The 16,379-nt window shown below is 45.0% G+C and overlaps 1 protein-coding gene across 8 annotated transcripts in view; it reads left to right on the top strand.

The window, feature by feature from the left end:
* The window catches only part of CEP350 (centrosomal protein 350), a 70,228-nt gene extending 57,932 nt beyond the window's left edge, over nt 1-12,296 (top strand). For all 8 annotated transcript variants that reach the window (XM_071435855.1, XM_071435852.1, XM_071435857.1 and 5 more), the window contains 4 exons: nt 13-414; nt 501-647; nt 1,733-1,855; nt 8,233-12,296. In XM_071435855.1, the coding sequence (XP_071291956.1) occupies nt 13-414; nt 501-647; nt 1,733-1,855; nt 8,233-8,397 (837 nt within the window). In that variant the 3' untranslated portion in view covers nt 8,398-12,296. The remainder of the gene's footprint in view (nt 1-12; nt 415-500; nt 648-1,732; nt 1,856-8,232) is intronic.
* Nucleotides 12,297-16,379: the final 4,083 nt, after the last annotated feature.

Here is a 16,379-nt window from a genome sequence, read left to right as displayed (position 1 = left end):
CTTGATTCGCAGGAGAGTCCTGTGTTTGGTGCCAGTGGCCAGGAGGAGCTTGCCAAGAGACTGGCAGAGCTGGAGCTCAACAGGGAGTTCCTGAGTGTGCTGGGAGATGATCAGGACTGGTTTGATGAGGACTATGGTCTGAGTTCCCGCAAGCTGCAGCAGAAGCAGGCTGAGGAACCAGCAGTGCTGCCCCAGGCAGAGCCGCAGAAAGTGCCCACCAAGCCAAGCGAGGAGCCCCTGGCGGTCCCTCACACCGCAGTGGAGGTGGAAGGGATGGTGCATGCAGCAGCTGAGGAGCTCTGGAAACTGAAAGAGCTGGGTCATGATCTTCAAAGCTGCAGCCTTAAAACAGATCTGAGTGGTACCCTCCAAGAGCAGGACACAGACACCATAAACAAGCAGGTTTATAGAAAGGTACGGTCTTCAGGCATTTGGTCTTGCCCTCCAAAATTTTATCATGGACAAAAAAAGCCATAACCTTTACTTTTTCCTTTGTTCAGGTGGTATTTGATTTAACAAAAGAGATCTTTGGGGAAATCTTTGCTGAGGATCCTAATCTGAATCAGCCCATTTGGATGAAACCGTGTAGGATCGCATCTGCTTATTTTCGCCGAGTCAAAGATCCAAATGATCTGGATGAAATCAAGGTAGGACAAAGTATTTGTTGAGCAGGGAAAGTAAGATGAAAAACACCAAACTGGCATTTACCTGAGTGGTAGAAGATCATAAGAGGTGTATCCAGCAAGAGATGAGTTGAGAAAAGAAAGAAAGAAAATTTGTCAGAATGGTCCTTTTTTACTCAACAGATTGGCCTCCCTGTCCTTATGACTGCTGCTGGTTGTTTTTAAACCTCAGTCCTCTATGCAGAACTGCCAGGATGACCTTGATCTTATAAAATTGGTATACTGACAGCCTGCTGCTGTAGCAGATTTCTGTATTGGAATGGATCCAACGGTAGGGTTGGGCCAAATGGGATGAGCTAGATTTTTCACTCAGACACACACACTTATACCAACCTCTCTGAGGACAGCAGGAGTTGCTCAGAGGAACCCAAACTTTGACTTGTGAGGGCATTGTTGTATTTGGCAAGCCGGAGGAGGCCTTCATGTTATTGGTGGTAGTGCTCAAGGAAGGACAAAATCACAGAGCCTGAGGGACAAACAAGAGCCTGACTGGACCTAGGTTAAACTTGCAGGGCTGTACATTGGGGGAAAAACCTGTCTCCCTTAAAGCCCTCCACAAAGAACCTTCCATATGCCTCATCAGGACACAAAGGAAAACTTCCACCTGCACTGTTTCTTCTGAAAATGAGGCAGTTGACTAAATTTTGATTAAGCTGCTGAAGATACAGCATGTTAACTGTCTAGGAAAGCGAAGAAAAGAAAGAAATAGTATCTAAATCACTCTGTTAGTTGAGAAGACTTTCAAAAGCTTGTGGCTGGGGACAGCAGGGACACAGGACAAGGACACCAAATTCCCACCCTACTTTTCTTTAATATTTTCCCATAAAATAAATTGTCAGAATCCTCTGTTTGTGTAGTGTATAAAGTGTCTGTTCTCAAGGTTGAAGCAGCAGTGGGCGTCTTGTTTTCCCCCCCCACTTCTGGGTTTAATAATTGTCCTGCCAAGCTGATGTGAATTCTATAGTGTGACTTTTTTATGGGAGCTGCTTTGTGCATACCTTTAATTTCTTAGCTCAAGTGTGATAAATCTCCCCTTTACTGTTCTGTAGAACTTCATTGCAGCTGAAGTACTGAAGCTGTTCAGCCTGAGGAAAGAGCCTAACCACAAAACAGACTGGCAGAAGATGATGAAATTTGGGCGGAAGAAACGAGACCGGGTGGATCACATACTGGTAAGTGGATGAAAACAAACAATCTTGTCAGGTGCTGTCCACCAGACTGAAGTGTGGCACATGAATGTATTTTCAGTATTCAGTCATGCTGTTTAAAAACTACAAAGTGTACATGAGCTGTCAGAAGTCCAGTGCCAGTGAGGGAAGATGAATTGAGTTAATTCTGCCTACTTGTTTGACTGCAGTATAAATTCACTCACTCACAAAAAGTTTAAAGCATGAATTTCCAGAAGGAAACAATGAAATACTTGACTGAGAATAAACTTTTTCTTTGAGATGGGAATATGGTTTTCCTCTTAGTTTAATAAAAAATATTTTTATTTTGAAGTAATATTATTTAATTTGAGACAGTAATAGAATGTAATTAAACTAATGAATGCAACTGCCACTGGGGCAGAGACAGTTCAGTGTTAAAACTGCCTGAGATGGAGCATGTCTGGCTGTGTACAGTTTTTGAAAGTTATTTTGTTGTCTTGTATTGCCTGGTTAACATCTTTATTGGCTATAATGATAGTGAAGGTTGTGCTTGGGAATATGAGTCGTCATTAACACTGCTTCACTTAATTACACCTGGAATTGATTCCACACAGCAAGCACATATGAGTAATTTGGAGTTGTGGGTCGTGTGGTCTTTTAATTGCCCATCACTGGAGGGTTTCCAACACAGGGGTTTAATTGTATGTAAATAGAATATATATTTATAGATCCCAATATATCCTGATATTCTTGATTCTGGGGTATAGAGGTTGTTAAAGCATGCACAAAAAAGTTATCTTTAGATCTCCAAGGAAACTAATATTACAGCTGTTATGCATGTGTACCAACTTCCTAATGTTTTTGCAACATAGGCATCCAGAGTGCTTCAGATGATGTTTGAAGTTCAGACAGTCCAGTCTGTGATTTACATGCAGAGCCAGACATCAAAGATTAATGGAGCTTTGACAAGTTTGGCCTAATAAATAATGTGTTTAATTTTATTTTGTTCTCACAAGAATATGGTAATAAAACTTCAGCTGAACACTGGGAATATCTCTGTGAAGGTTGCAGCATGCCATGCTTTAGGAATAAGGCAGTCCCAGGGGCATTTCTTAAAAATTTATACTGTGATGTGAGCCACTATCAGAGGAACTTTTAACTGAAAACCTAAGGAGATAAGGCAAGAGAAACTGAACTCTATTTTATTAAAATCTCTGTGAAGTATGAAGTATTGGACAGCTTTCTCTGTCTCCTAAGCAGCCCCAGCTAAGGTCATGAGTTCTGTGGTAACACAGATGCAAGGCCAGAAGAGGATATACAGGTGCAAGACCTGCTGCCTATTCCCAGTAGCTCATGAGGTAGCCCTAAACTGAGAGGCCAGGTTTAGGATTCTTCACATTTTGTTGAAATTCTATTCAATGAGTACAAGAGAGAAATTTCTTGAAAGTGAGATTGTTTTTGTAGGTTTCGGTGCTGTGAAGTCATCTTTGAAAATCACAATTCAGAATACTTAGTTCCAGTTTTTGTGAAGGTGTAGCCAGTATACACCACTGCAGTGTGGAGGGGATGTCATGTGAATACAGCTCATTGATTCCCCACATTCTTTTCATGCTTGTAAAGACAATGACTGTTAAAATAAAACATGATCTCTTTAAAACAGAGATTAATATTCTTAGGCTTCTGTTACTTGCATTTAAACTTAGGGCACAGTTTCTTCCCAGTTTCTTTGTTCCCATTTTAAGTCAAATTAACCTTAAAATGAAAACATCCCTTCACAGTTTTCTGTTGAGACAACTGTGTATTTTAGTGATGCTGAGAAGACTGACCACACCTGACTGTCCAGTTCTGTCTGACCCAGGAGCTGGCTGTGACTTTTACTTCTTCTGCAGACACAGAAACAAATTCCAGGCTGTTTGACTGAACTTATTCTCTCCCTGATTATGCCTGGATACAATGTTCTGGGTTTTTCATATTAAATTTAATTGCCAGGGGAAGGTTCATCCCTGTAAAGAAGGGGCACAGCAGGAGAAGCAGCACTGATGATCTCTGTGACACTGGGACCTCTAGGTTGGCCATCCCACTCCTGGGAACAAAAGGGAGAACAGGATGGATTCATCCTTTGCCTCCTTGCTCTGCCTTGAGCTTTGCAGCTTCCTCCAATGGCTGCACTTTTAGCTGCATTTTCACTTTGGTCTGTGCTTTCCCAGCATTGACACCAATGTGGTGAGTCATGTTTTAGTGCCAGTGACAAAAGAACATCTTCCTCTTCTCCTTTTTGCAGCATTCTTTTTGTCTTCAATCAGGCATCTCTGTCCTCAGAAAAGAATTTATATTGGGATTCTTCAGGGATCCCTCTGATATGCTGGATATTTGCTCCAGTTACTAACATTTGCAGCAAACCTTGGCTTTCAATAAACAAGTACAGGAGTTCACATTTATGAAAAGCTACTTTGTTTAAAATCAAGTTAAAGGAATGTCTGAGTATTTGCTTTCTTCCCTTTTTGTCCCTTCATGTTGTTCTTTATCACGTGTGCTGTCTGTGCTTTGTGGAGAATGTCAAATGTACATTTCAGTACATCAGGGCTGCCACAATCTTTCAAAACCTATTTTTAAACTACAGCAAGAACCCTCATATCTCCTTATTTAAGTTCAGGTGCTGACAATAGGTTGTTTCCACTCCTTTTTTTTCCACTTGGGTCTTCAGCCAAAACTCCCTGTGCTGATCTGTTTGCATGGGGCTAGAACAAACTCTGCCATTGCTTTCCCTGCCAGCCCCTTTCTCTTTTATGTGGAGCTTGAGAAAGCAGAGCTCACATGATACTGCCAAACCTATGTGTTTGGTTTTCACACCTGAGGAGCCTGCCAGCAGAGTGCTGCAAAGTGCTTGATCTTCTGACCTGTTGATTTAACAGCCAAAATGTTTCTCTCTGTGCAGAAGCTCTGCAACAAAGCAGGACTGTTCCCACCAAGCTGGCTTAATTGGAAAGCTGGAGGTGCCACTGCTGCAGCACCCCAGATCTAAACCCAAGGGGAGTGCACAGTAAGAAGAGAGTGAAAGGCTGTTTGTATGCTGTGTCTGAAGGTTTCCAGGCACTCTGAGAGCTAAGGGCTGTGAGAATGCACCTGCCTGCCTTCCTCCTGCTGGCCTTCTTCCAAGACACTACTTTATATCTGGATGCTTATTCTTTTCAGTCTCCCTAATAGTCTACTTACTCCTTAAATGTAGTTTATTTTAGAGATATTCTTGGTTTTGAACAGGAATCTTGAAAATCAAAACATGCTAAGTCACTCTCTAAATTTCCTTCTGATTATGTTACTTCATGTGGGGTTTTTAGGTGCTGTGCCATTTAGTGGAGGGCCAGCAGGATCATGTGACCATGTTATCTCCTAGTTTTTCTTTTGTGTGCATGCCCCCCTCCTTTAAATGTTTTATTTTAAATAAAAAGTGTGCATACAAAAAGAAAGGGTACAGAGAAAAAAATACCACACAGCCTTCTGCATTTCATCACTCTTTATGTTTTCATGTAGATGGAATTCATTAAAACTGTAGTTTTCCTGACTTCACCCAAATGCAATTTCTTTCTGGTATAGAGATCTTGCTTCCTGGTATCAAATATGTGAAGTTTTACTTCTATCATGAGAAAGTGCAAAGTACTGAAGAAAAGGCAAAATCCATTTCCATGCAATCCATGATAGTTGTCAATTATTAAAGAAACTGTATCAATTACTTAGGAGCAGTTTGTGGTAACACAACAAATGGATCAAACCATTCAAACCCAGACAAAGGAATCACAACTGCCTTGGCTCAGATGTTGCAGCCAGGGCTGCAAAGCAGCACAGCAGTTTCCACACGTGTTCTGAATGCACTATAAACAGGACTTGCCTGCAGCTGCAGATTGTGCATTCTCGCAGTTTTCCAAAAGCATGCTCGAGGAAGTCCTCCTAATGCCAAAGGAAATTGTGCACTCTGCCTCTGAGAGAGGGAGGGATGATACAGGCAAGAGAAAATTAATTATTGATACTGTTTTTCTTTCTGGTGCTGTTAAACATTCAGCCTTTCTCTGCCGGGATCAAGTACCTTCTCGTCTCTGGTTTACTTTCACTTCTTTATCCCGTGTATCTCTTTTCACTGCTTGAGCACAGTAAAGAAATTGTCTCATCACACAGTTGTCAGGGAGACAGAATAAACAGCACCTTAGCATGGATCTGGACATTGGGGTTTGTTCAAGGCCAGTGAGATCAGAGCTTTTAACCTGCTGGATTATTTTTCTCACTAGCTTCCCCCACCCTCAGTGTTACCTTCACTAAGTCTTGACTTCACTTTTCAGCAGTGGAGTGGCTGCTGGCCTGGGAAGGCTGGGCAGAAAATCCCTACGGTGTAGCTGCTCCAGGTTATCAGCCTTAGATGTCATTGGTCAAGGTCCCTGGGCATCCCCTGGCATTTGTCTCCACCCACCTCCTTCATCTTCAGGATCTTCCCTCATTTCCAGGATCTTTCCTGCAGCAGCTATCATCACCTCTCCCTTTGAGCCCCCTGTTGCTTTTTCCCAGATCACTTCTGCTTTTAGGGAATCCTTTTCCAGCATCACCTCTTCTTTTCATGACCCCTGTCTCTTCCTTACCTAAATAATCTATGAAGTGGACACACAACACATGATCAGTCTGCAAATTGCTGCTTCTGTATTGATGGGAGAACTTGAGACATGCTTCTGTTTACTTTATCAGAATTTACAACCAGCACATACAGGTTGCAGGCAGCACATTTCTGTGTGAGACTTCAGGAGTCTGTTTCAGACATTCATCCCCACACAAACCCACAGCCAATTATCCACCACTTGTTAGCCTTCCATTTAAATTATCTTTCACCTACAGCACTCCTTCAAAGTTTGATTGCAAATAGTGTTGCTTCTTCCTTATTAGTAACAAGCCTAATGAAGCCATTAATGCCTCTTCCTTGACAGCTGTGTGGGAAAGAGGCACTTGCTGTGGTAGCACAGATTTGTAAGCAGGCAGTGTGACTCTTCCAAAGCAAAGCTGTTTGCAGGATGAGATCCCTGCCCCTCTCCCAAGCTCTCTTTAGAGAGGGAGAAAGGAGCTGTCAGCCTGAAGCCCCGTGTCTAACCAGGACCTTATGAATGGCTGCAAACCCTGCAGCAGTGACAGTTCCCTGGGGTTGCCATAGCAGGCTTTTCTTGGGCTTCACACTCTGCTGGGGTTATTGAATCAGCATTGTGCCACAGCAGCTGTCAGCTTCAAAACAGACCAGTTTCTGGGAGGTTTAGCTTCAGGCAAAAGGAAGAGAGTGTCTTGGGGCTATAGTTCATGTTCTGTCTCAGAAAACAGCACTATTACATACTGATCCTGGGTTAGTGGGTTTTTCAGTATGTTTAACCTTAGTTTGGCATTGTGTAGGTGTCTTCTACACTGTAAATGTATTTTGAGTTCAGAGTGTAAGATTTATGGGCAAAGGAGGTTTCTGCTGAAGCTGAGCAGAGACAGAGCTTTTAACAGGTTTTTGTTGTCGTTTTAAATACAAGAGATGTTTGCATTCATTCCTTCTTTTCTAAAATGATTGAGTATGTTTAGGTTTGTCTGTAATACTGAAGTGGTCAGTAAGACAAATTTTTAATAAGTTTAATTGAAGATGTTCGGTTTGGAGAGACTCTCAATAAGACTTGATTTGCTGATTGAAACTATATATTTCATTCTGATACTAAACCACTTATTTGTCAGTGAGCAGTAAAAGGGAATTTTCTTTGTCAACAATTTAGTAATAGAAGGAAATAAGTACTTTTTGAATGTACTGGTGCAAAACTCCATTTGTAGTAATGCTGTCAAATCCAATGAAGCATGGAGTATTCTGTGCAAATGAGTTGTAATGCTGTCTTATAACATTTAAGCATTGTTCCTATGCAGAAGCACTGGAAGTTAGTTGTTTCCTTAAAGTTTTCTTATTACTTTGAACTGAACTGCAGTGAAATCTCTTCTTTTCCCCCTTGCCCCGTTCAATGCCTTTCCATTACTTCCTACCAGTTTAAGCTACAAGGAATTAGCTTCTTGCAAAAACATAATTAGGGACTAATTAATTAATAGAGCTTCTGCTGCTGGCTAAGACTTTCCCATTAGCTGAGTCCTTTCAAGTGAAAAACTTGTGCAGGAATATGAAAGCCTTTAAAATGGTTGCTAGAGTGAAAAGTAGAAAACATTCATACAGTGAAATAGCCTGGTTCAAACAGATCTGTGTTCGTTTTGCTATTCCAAGCGTTTCCTGTAATCTCTTACAAAGACAGATATGTTGTTGACAGACAGACTCTGCTTTGGACTCTTTCTGGAACTTTGCAGGCAATATTATTTTAAAGCAATGGAATTGTAATGTTTCTATTGCCTTTCTCCCCTCCAAGGTGCAGGAACTCCACGAGGAAGAAGCGCAGTGGGTGAACTACGACGAGGACGAGCTGTGTGTCAAGATGCAGTTGGCAGATGGCATCTTCGAGGCCTTAATCAGAGACACTGTTGATGTACTGAACCAGATAAACGAGAAACAGAGGAGGCTGCTGCTTGTCTGACAGTGCTGAAGTGAGCTCAGAGCTGCCAACCATGGAGTCACAGGCCTCTCTGACTCCTGACCTGCTCTCCTCCCTGCACGTGCTGCAGCTGGACTTCCACGCGTGGGGTTCCCAGCCAGTTCAGATGGGCTGAACAGAACCTGAACTGGCTGCCAAGACCTCGCACCAGATTTATTGTTTGGAACAAGCTGATCCCTCACTTGAGGCTGCTTTGAGGAGTGCTCAAGACTGTTCATGTGCCAATGCAGTTATGTCACATAACTGTCAGCAGCTGCCCAGGGCCCCGGCCTGGGGCTTTGATATGTTTGGCTTGTTCCCTGAAAGGGTTGGGTTAAGTTGGGATATTGGCTGTTTTGCTGGAATGGTGGTCAGCCATCAGTACTCAACTTGTCTTTAGAAATGTGAGTAATTTGGAGAAGCAACAGTTTGGTCAGGTTTTGGTCATAAACAGAGACTTACCATACTGAACAGTGTTATAATCTTAACACGTCTTCTCCTGCAGTCCTAACAATGTGCATCAGTTCCTTCTGCTTCAGAGCCTATTTAATTCACTTCTCTGTGAAGCTGGTTTTCATCTTTCTTCTATGATGTGGTACCAAGCATGGTGCCAGCCCAGTCCAGGGAAATTAGATGATGTTTCTTCCTGCCTACAAGTAAAGAATTCTTGCTGCTTTGCTCTGAGGCAGAGCAAGATAAAGCCTGCCTAATGTCAAGCCTGAAAGATGAGCCCATGGACAACTTTCCTCCTACTGTGTAGCACTTCTCTTCCTGGAGCACCAGCTGCTCCCAGATAATGGATACTCAGGATTTTCTCAGGCACGAGACATGCAGGAGTGGAAAATATTTCCTCAGAAAAATTTGGCCTTCAATCCCTCAGCTTTCTCCCTTACTGTCACCTAATGAAATTGGAGAAGCTGTTACTTGAACAATTTAGAGAACAGAGTGTATTCACCAAAGAAAGCAGTGTCTGGTGCTTGACTGTCTGCATGTTTTGTGCTTGTGGGTTTTTTATTTATTTTCAGATAATTTATTAAGTGGATTACAGGAGAGTGTCCTGTGCAGTTGGCTGCACTGTCTTGTGTTTTGAGACAGACAAACTTGAGAGAGCATCTGGTTTGGAAGTTCCAGAGCCCCATATTCTTCACACAAAACCTCCAGCTTCATGAGGCAGATACAAGGGGGTGAAGGTAGGAACAACCAAACCTCAATGACCAAGGGTGATGCAAGGACAGGTCTAGGAGTGGAGCTTAAAACCGAAGCACCTGGTTCAGAGACAATGGAGAGTTGAGGGGGCTGAGCTGAAAAATTGTGTGAAAATTCCCAGCTCTTTCTATTCCCTTCCTTTCCTAGAACTTCTGCACCATATTATGTGGTTGATTTTGGTTCATTTGCCTGGATTCATCTGCAGTGTCGTTCTGCTGAGTGCTGGTTCCTGACCTGTTCTTCCTGTTGTGTTTTTCTTGGAGGAACACAGACAATCTAGGGTCAAACGTTGATGCCTTAATAGTGGATGTCCCTGTTTGCTAACCTGGGACAAGACCCAGAGGGAAGTCAGATTCTCCAGGCACTGGAGTGTAGACAGACACTTTGAAGCCCTCAGAGGTGCCCCAGAGATGCTGCAGCCCACAACAGGTGTGGCAGGGGGCATCTCAACTGTTTCATTCATCTGCTTGGTTCTTGGGCTTCCTGCTGTGCATAGCTCTGCTATGCTCCAGTTTGGTTTCTCTATTCCACCTTTTTTTTTTTTTGGTTGGGTTGTTTATTGTTTGGGATTTTTTGATCATTGGAATATTTGCATTTTGCACAATGACACACAGCTGGTAATTCTTCAGGGACAGCACTGGGAAATGTTGGATTTGCCAGAGGTCCATACAGATTCTCAGATGTAGTGTTGCCAGCACCTCACTTATGAGTTAGTGGTGAGTCATATCCATGGGAGCTCTGTGAGTGGAAGAACAAGGAGGAGGTAATGGTGGGTAGGGACACCTCCAGTGGGAATATGCATGTCTGTCCCTCAGTGGTGGGCCTTTTGGCTGGCTGGAAGTCAAATAGTCTTGGTGGAGCATTGCTCAGCTTTTTTTCTCAAGTGATTCATTTGTTCATGTAAAATGTCATGATGCTGAACCAAGAAACCCTTGGATACTTAAGACAGAAGCAAACTAAAGCTGCTAGATTTAACCAGCATGGTGTCACTGATCGGGTCACCACCTCAGATTCCCTTTCCTGGGTGTGTATCTTTCAATAGCAAGGATTGCTATTTTTATAGGTAGCAATTATGGAAAGAGGACACAAACCTGCAGAGTGGGTTGTACCTGGAGCATCAGGTCAGGTTCTGTTCTGTAGATTCTGTGGCCAGTGTTGAGAAGGTTGTCCTGCATCCCCAGGGCTTTTTGCTCTTCTGAGGGGCTCATGGGGTGTTTCTGGTCTGTCCAGCAGGAGTGGCGAGGTTGTGCAGTCAGGCCTGACAGGGCATGGGGGCCTGTTGGAGATCATGTGCCTGTTGTCTTTTGGCTGTAGTACCCTCCACAGAAGCACTAACTGTTTTTAACAGGTGTTTGGACAGAAGCAAGCTGCATCTAAGTAATGGCTTTGTTCCTTTGCAGACATCACTGATTTATTTTTGGTAGCAATCCTTGCTAGGAGCAACCCTAAAATGACTTGAACGTACGTGAATTACCTTCTCAATACCTCACGTGTGTTGAGTTGCTTTGAGTTGAGTGTATGTTCAAAACCTCAAGTGGGTTGAGTACTTGTGGACTGATGATGAAGCAAGGGTCAGGCTGGGTCAGGCTGCTAGTGAGGAGATATGGGGAAGCCTGGGGTCCCACAAACAGGCTGAATTCTCTGCTTCTCTCCCCAACCTTCCCTTTGTAAGAGCAAGATGATATTTCTGCATCCTGGTTATCTTGGTGTAACCACATAAGAAGATTCAAGGCTGGGACACTTGGCTGAGACTCCTGAGCTGTTTGGGGCAGCAGCAGCTGTCATCACTGGGGACATGCTGCTCCATTCTTTGGAAGGATCTCAGAGCCAGGTGGGAAAGCCCAGGCTTGTGGGAACAGGGAGTGTGAATACCTCTGTAACGGCAGGATGCTCTGTGAGCCGGGCCCTGGAATATCAGTGCTTCTGCCTTTCAAAGAAGGCTTGTTGCTCACAAGGTGGAATGAGGGATTGAAAAATCCCATCTTGTTCCTTTTCCTTTCTTGAAAAAGTGGCCTTAGCTTTCTGCAATACTTGAATAAGTGTGTACCTGCAGAAGTAGCACAGTGACAGAGACCTTTTAAGTGAATATTCTGCGAGGAACTGTGTGCAGTTCCAACTTTCATATCTCTTTGCTACCTTAAGAATATTAGGAAATCAAAGTACTTTTCAGCAGACAAACAGTTGAATCTTACAAGGTATTTAGTGCATCTGAAGTGTTTACAAACCAACTAAAATGGAGAAAAGCAAACTATTGAACTTATTTGTAATTTAAGTGTTAAATGCAAAATTATATACAGATGAGAAAGGAATACTGTAATTAACCTGCATTTACTAGGGGGTTTTATTCCTTGATTTTGCAGAGCCTTTTGATACACATTTGCAAAGCCGCCTTTTGGGAGGCTCGGTCTCCCCATGTACTGTGTTGTGGAGATGCTGAAAAGAAACCCATTTACTGTGTATGTGTAAATAACCTGGTAACTTGGGGTTTGGGCCAGTTTCAGCTCATGTTCACATCCACAGCAGCTTTGCACAGTAGACAGATCCAAGGATGTGGAGGGGGGGTGGGGAGGTTCTTTTGTAATTAAGAACTGTAAAATAACCAGGATGGTCCCTGTGTACACCAGTGTAAATATCTTTGGTAACTGAAATGTACTTTAAGAGAACAAATTCTGTAAATAAACTGATTTATAAATTAATCTTGTTTCCTGGATTTTATAAAATTGAGCTTTCCAATTACCCAAGCAGTTGCTAATTCTGACGGTGTCCTGGAGATTTGTCACTTGTACGTTCCACTTTCTGTCTGATGCTGTGCTTGGGATGCCAATCACAGTCTACAAAATCCCATTAGAGTTGCCCTAATTATAATCATAACTTTTTTAGAATTTCTTTATTGTTAAAGCTGACTGTTGATAACACCAGAAAATAGCATTGAACAATCATTGCAGGAGTTCACAGTGGGAGAAAAACTACTCCTTGCACATATTTATTTAAAATATGTTTTTAAAACTCATGGTTTAAAACATTTTTATATTAAACAACAGATTTGGAATTAAATTCTTCAGAACCTCAGTCTTGTTTTCTGTTCCTAAATTGGTACATCTCTGTAAAGATGTTAGCAGCACCAATCCCGTCCTCACCAAGGGGCAAATATTGCTCCCTGGAAACTTTATGTGTTGGTGGAACTTGTCTAAATCTTTGCTGTTTTCTTTCCAGGACAAGAAAAAAACAAATCACTTTAACACCTGAAAGGTCCTGGAGCTCTGTAAGAGGACAGCCAAGCACTTGCAGTGCCAAACCACAGGTGGGGGCACATGGTGATGGAGTGGCAGCGTGAAGGGGTGAGCCAGGGAGCACAGGTGTTTACTGAGCCTCCTCAGTGTCTGTGGCCACCTCTGCTCTGGTACCTCTGCTGTGTTTGGTGCCTTTTATTAATGTACAGCCCAGCAGAAAAGGCTTTGCTTTCCATTTATGGCAGACCCTGTACAAAACCCAGCATTGGTCTTTCCAGCTTGGAGGACACTGTGACCATCAACTCCTCACCTGCCTGGGAGGGCTGTTTGCATTAAATGGGGGGGACCTGTATGAGCTAAACCATTGCAGTTATTTCTTCTTTGCTTTTCTTTAGCAGAGGTACCTCATCCTGGAGGAGGACTTGCTGCATTCAGGCTTCTATTATGGAAGCAGCTTTACTGCAGTCCTGCAGTGCCGGTGTGCTGCAGGGCTGGTACTCAGTGGAGCATGCTGGGGACACCATCACAGCCCTCAGACAGAAGAATATCACAGCCCTCAGACAGAAGAATATCACAGCCCTCAGACACCGTCACAGCCCTCAGTCGTCATCACAGCCCTCAAGACAGGAGAACATCACAGCTCTCAGACACCATCACAGCCCTCAGACAGGAGGACATCACAGCCTCAGACATCGTCACAGCCCTCAGACAGACAGGAGGACGTCACAGCCCTCAGACACTGTCACAGCCCTCAGACCCTGTCACAGCCCTCAGACAGACAGGAGGACGTCACAGCCTCAGACACTGTCACAGCCTCAGACAGACAGGAGGACGTCACAGCCCTCAGACAGACACTGTCACAGCCCTCAGACAGACAGGAGGACGTCACAGCCCTCTGAGCTCAGCGGTTGAACTGGCCAAACACAGTGGTGGGTGTCCAAAGATCTGGGGCCAAGTGGTGCTGCAGCCTCTGTGGCCTCATTAGCGAGCAGCAGGAGAGCATTTGTGCCGTGCCTTTCCTCGCCCCACAGCAGTTTTACTCCACAAGTTCTGTATTTTTGGACAATTGTCTACTTGCATCCATCCCTGGAAGGGGCTCAGAGTGCATTTCATGCTGAAAAAAACCAAACTGATCTGTGCATCTCTGGCTGAATAAGAGGCTTCCTTTAAGAACGGCTGAAGCTGTGGGAGTGCTGCCAAGGTGCTCCGGCGGGTGACGCAGCAAACTGCTGCATTGCTCCTGCTGTCCTTGCCCAGGATGCCCAGCAATCAGCGTGATGAAGGCTCTCATTTCCTCATTTGCAAGTCTATGTTGCTTCACTTTGTCACTGACTTTCTACCCGTGGCGTTTGTGCAACTCTCCCCAGAAGCCTTGGAGCATGGTTACCTTTAACAGCTGTTTCACCTGTGGACCTGGTGAAACTCCTGGGTTGGGCAATGGCCAGCAGCCGCCTTCTTGACTGTGGATTGAGTAGGACTGTTTGGTGCCTCCCTTCCCAGGTACAGCCCACTCCCAGGTGCCTCCCTGGGGATGTGGTGCCAGCTGCAGCCATCCCACATGCTATAATGCCTGGCAGAGCACTGGAGCGCTGGAAATGTTGACTCTGCTCCAGACGTGCTGTGCTCTGCCTAGCACAAGGGCTTCTGCAATGTCCAGGCTCTCATTAACACAGCCCTGAGAAGAAAAGGAGTTGGTGGGGAGCTGCTGAACACCAGCAGCTCTTCAGAGTGCAGGAAGGAGAGGAGGGGGGCTGCCCAGCTGCTGGCACCCAGCCCGGAGCATGGGCCATTGCCTGGCAGGAATGCAGATGAGATGTAATGGAGTTTGAAAGTGTAGGGCACTCCGGGATGCCGGTCCTGTGGGGGAGGGAAAGGCACCCTGTGAGACCTGGAAACTGGAGCAAACAAAACCCCTAGGCCCAGCTCTGTACCCTCCTGCCTCCTCATGAATAAGGTCTTGCAGAAATTTGGGGAAAAGGAGGAGAGGAGAGTAGCTCTGTTCAGGAGGGTGATGGTTGGGCAGGTTCAGGGGCATAGAGGAGTACAGATACCTTCTTTGCCTGCCAAGAGTGCTGATGGCCTGGAGCAGGTGGTTAGTTCCTGCTCTGAGTGTTTCTCTTGGCCCCAGTTTTCCAGCCCTTTGCTCCACCTGTACAAGACCTGCTGTGTCCCTTGGGCTGTGTTCCCTCCCTGATGTGGGTTTCCAGTGGCTTCCTCTTGCATGAAGTCTAGACTGACTCTAACTCAGATTTTGTCTGAGAATTTGCTGGAGGGGGGGTGTCACAGCTACGATTTGATTTTATTCCAGCAAAATAAAGGAGGCTGCAGGGGATCCCACTGCTCACGTGGCTTGGCTTGGGGGCTCAGCAAGGAGCCTGGTCCAGTGTCTGTGTCTGCTGCACTGCTCCAAGGGCTGATGGAGCCAGCACTGCTCAGGGAACCTGTGATTGGGCACAGCAGTCCTTGGAAGGTGAGACCTTGCTTACGTTGCAGGACTACTGTCAGAGCAAGAGAGGAGTGCTCCATTGTCATCCCTGTGGTATTCTCAGTTTCATGCACTGCAATTAAACCACCTGCCAAATAATGATGTGGCAAATCTGGGCGGTGTGGCCTCCTCCAATCTGCTCCTTAAAGCTGGGAACATGAGCTGGACTGGAAAACATGTGCTCTGTGCAGCCTGGGTCATGGTAATCATTTATGACTGTTAGTAGATCTGAAATTTGCAGGTAAAACGTTTCCTACCCAGACATACCAATGACAGTGCCAGTTCCTCCTGGTCTCCCTGGGTTCTTCTGAAAAGAGCAAGGCCAGCGTGGCTGCTGTCCTTTGGAGCAGGGATGAATCAGCAGAGGGTGAATAGCAGGAGGCTGGTACTGCTGTGTTCTCTCTGCAGATGCAAACGTGAACACATTCATCATATCCTGAGAATGCACCCCAGATTTGCTTTTGTGCCTCTTGTTATTACAGGCTGGTTGGGCTTGAAAGGTGGAAATCAACAATTTCCGACCAAGCCTGTCTCGTGGAGTCAGCAATTCCCAGCTGCCAGTGGGGCTTTGAGGGGCCATCCTGGTCTCCACAGGTGGCAGCCTGGCAGAGCCAATGCAGAGTGTGGGAAGCAGTCGGGATTCACATCCCCTCCGCGTGTCTCAGCAAAGCTGGCAGGTTTGTGGCACAGGTGCTGCCAAAGGTCTTGTCAGAAGCCGTGTCTCAACTGAGGTGTGACTTGTGCCACCAAGGAAAAAGTGCCACCTGGATTGGAATGTCAGGGAGGTGGCAGGTGACGCAATTTTCTGTCGCTCTCTGAGGGAAGTGAGGCTTTTTATTCACAGAAGGACCACGATTTAAGCAGTGCCGTGCTGCAGATCAAAGAGGACTTCCTTGAGTTCACCATCCTGTGAAGTCTGGAGAAAGGAAAACTGCTGAGCTTCTTCTGCAGCTGGTATGTCCAAGGTGCTTGCAGGGCTGTTGGATGCAAACCTCTCAGAGCAGGCTCCGAAATGCCAGTGACGGGGTTGCCGTGATTGTATCATGAGTCTTGCATTGGTTGCG

This window comes from Agelaius tricolor, unplaced genomic scaffold (genome assembly GCF_023055355.1).
Source record: "Agelaius tricolor isolate 1412-34295 unplaced genomic scaffold, bAgeTri1.0.p SCAF_11, whole genome shotgun sequence".
NCBI lineage: Eukaryota > Metazoa > Chordata > Aves > Passeriformes > Icteridae > Agelaius > Agelaius tricolor.
Note: the sequence above shows the minus strand (reverse complement) of the source record. Positions and strands in the feature narration are given on the sequence as shown.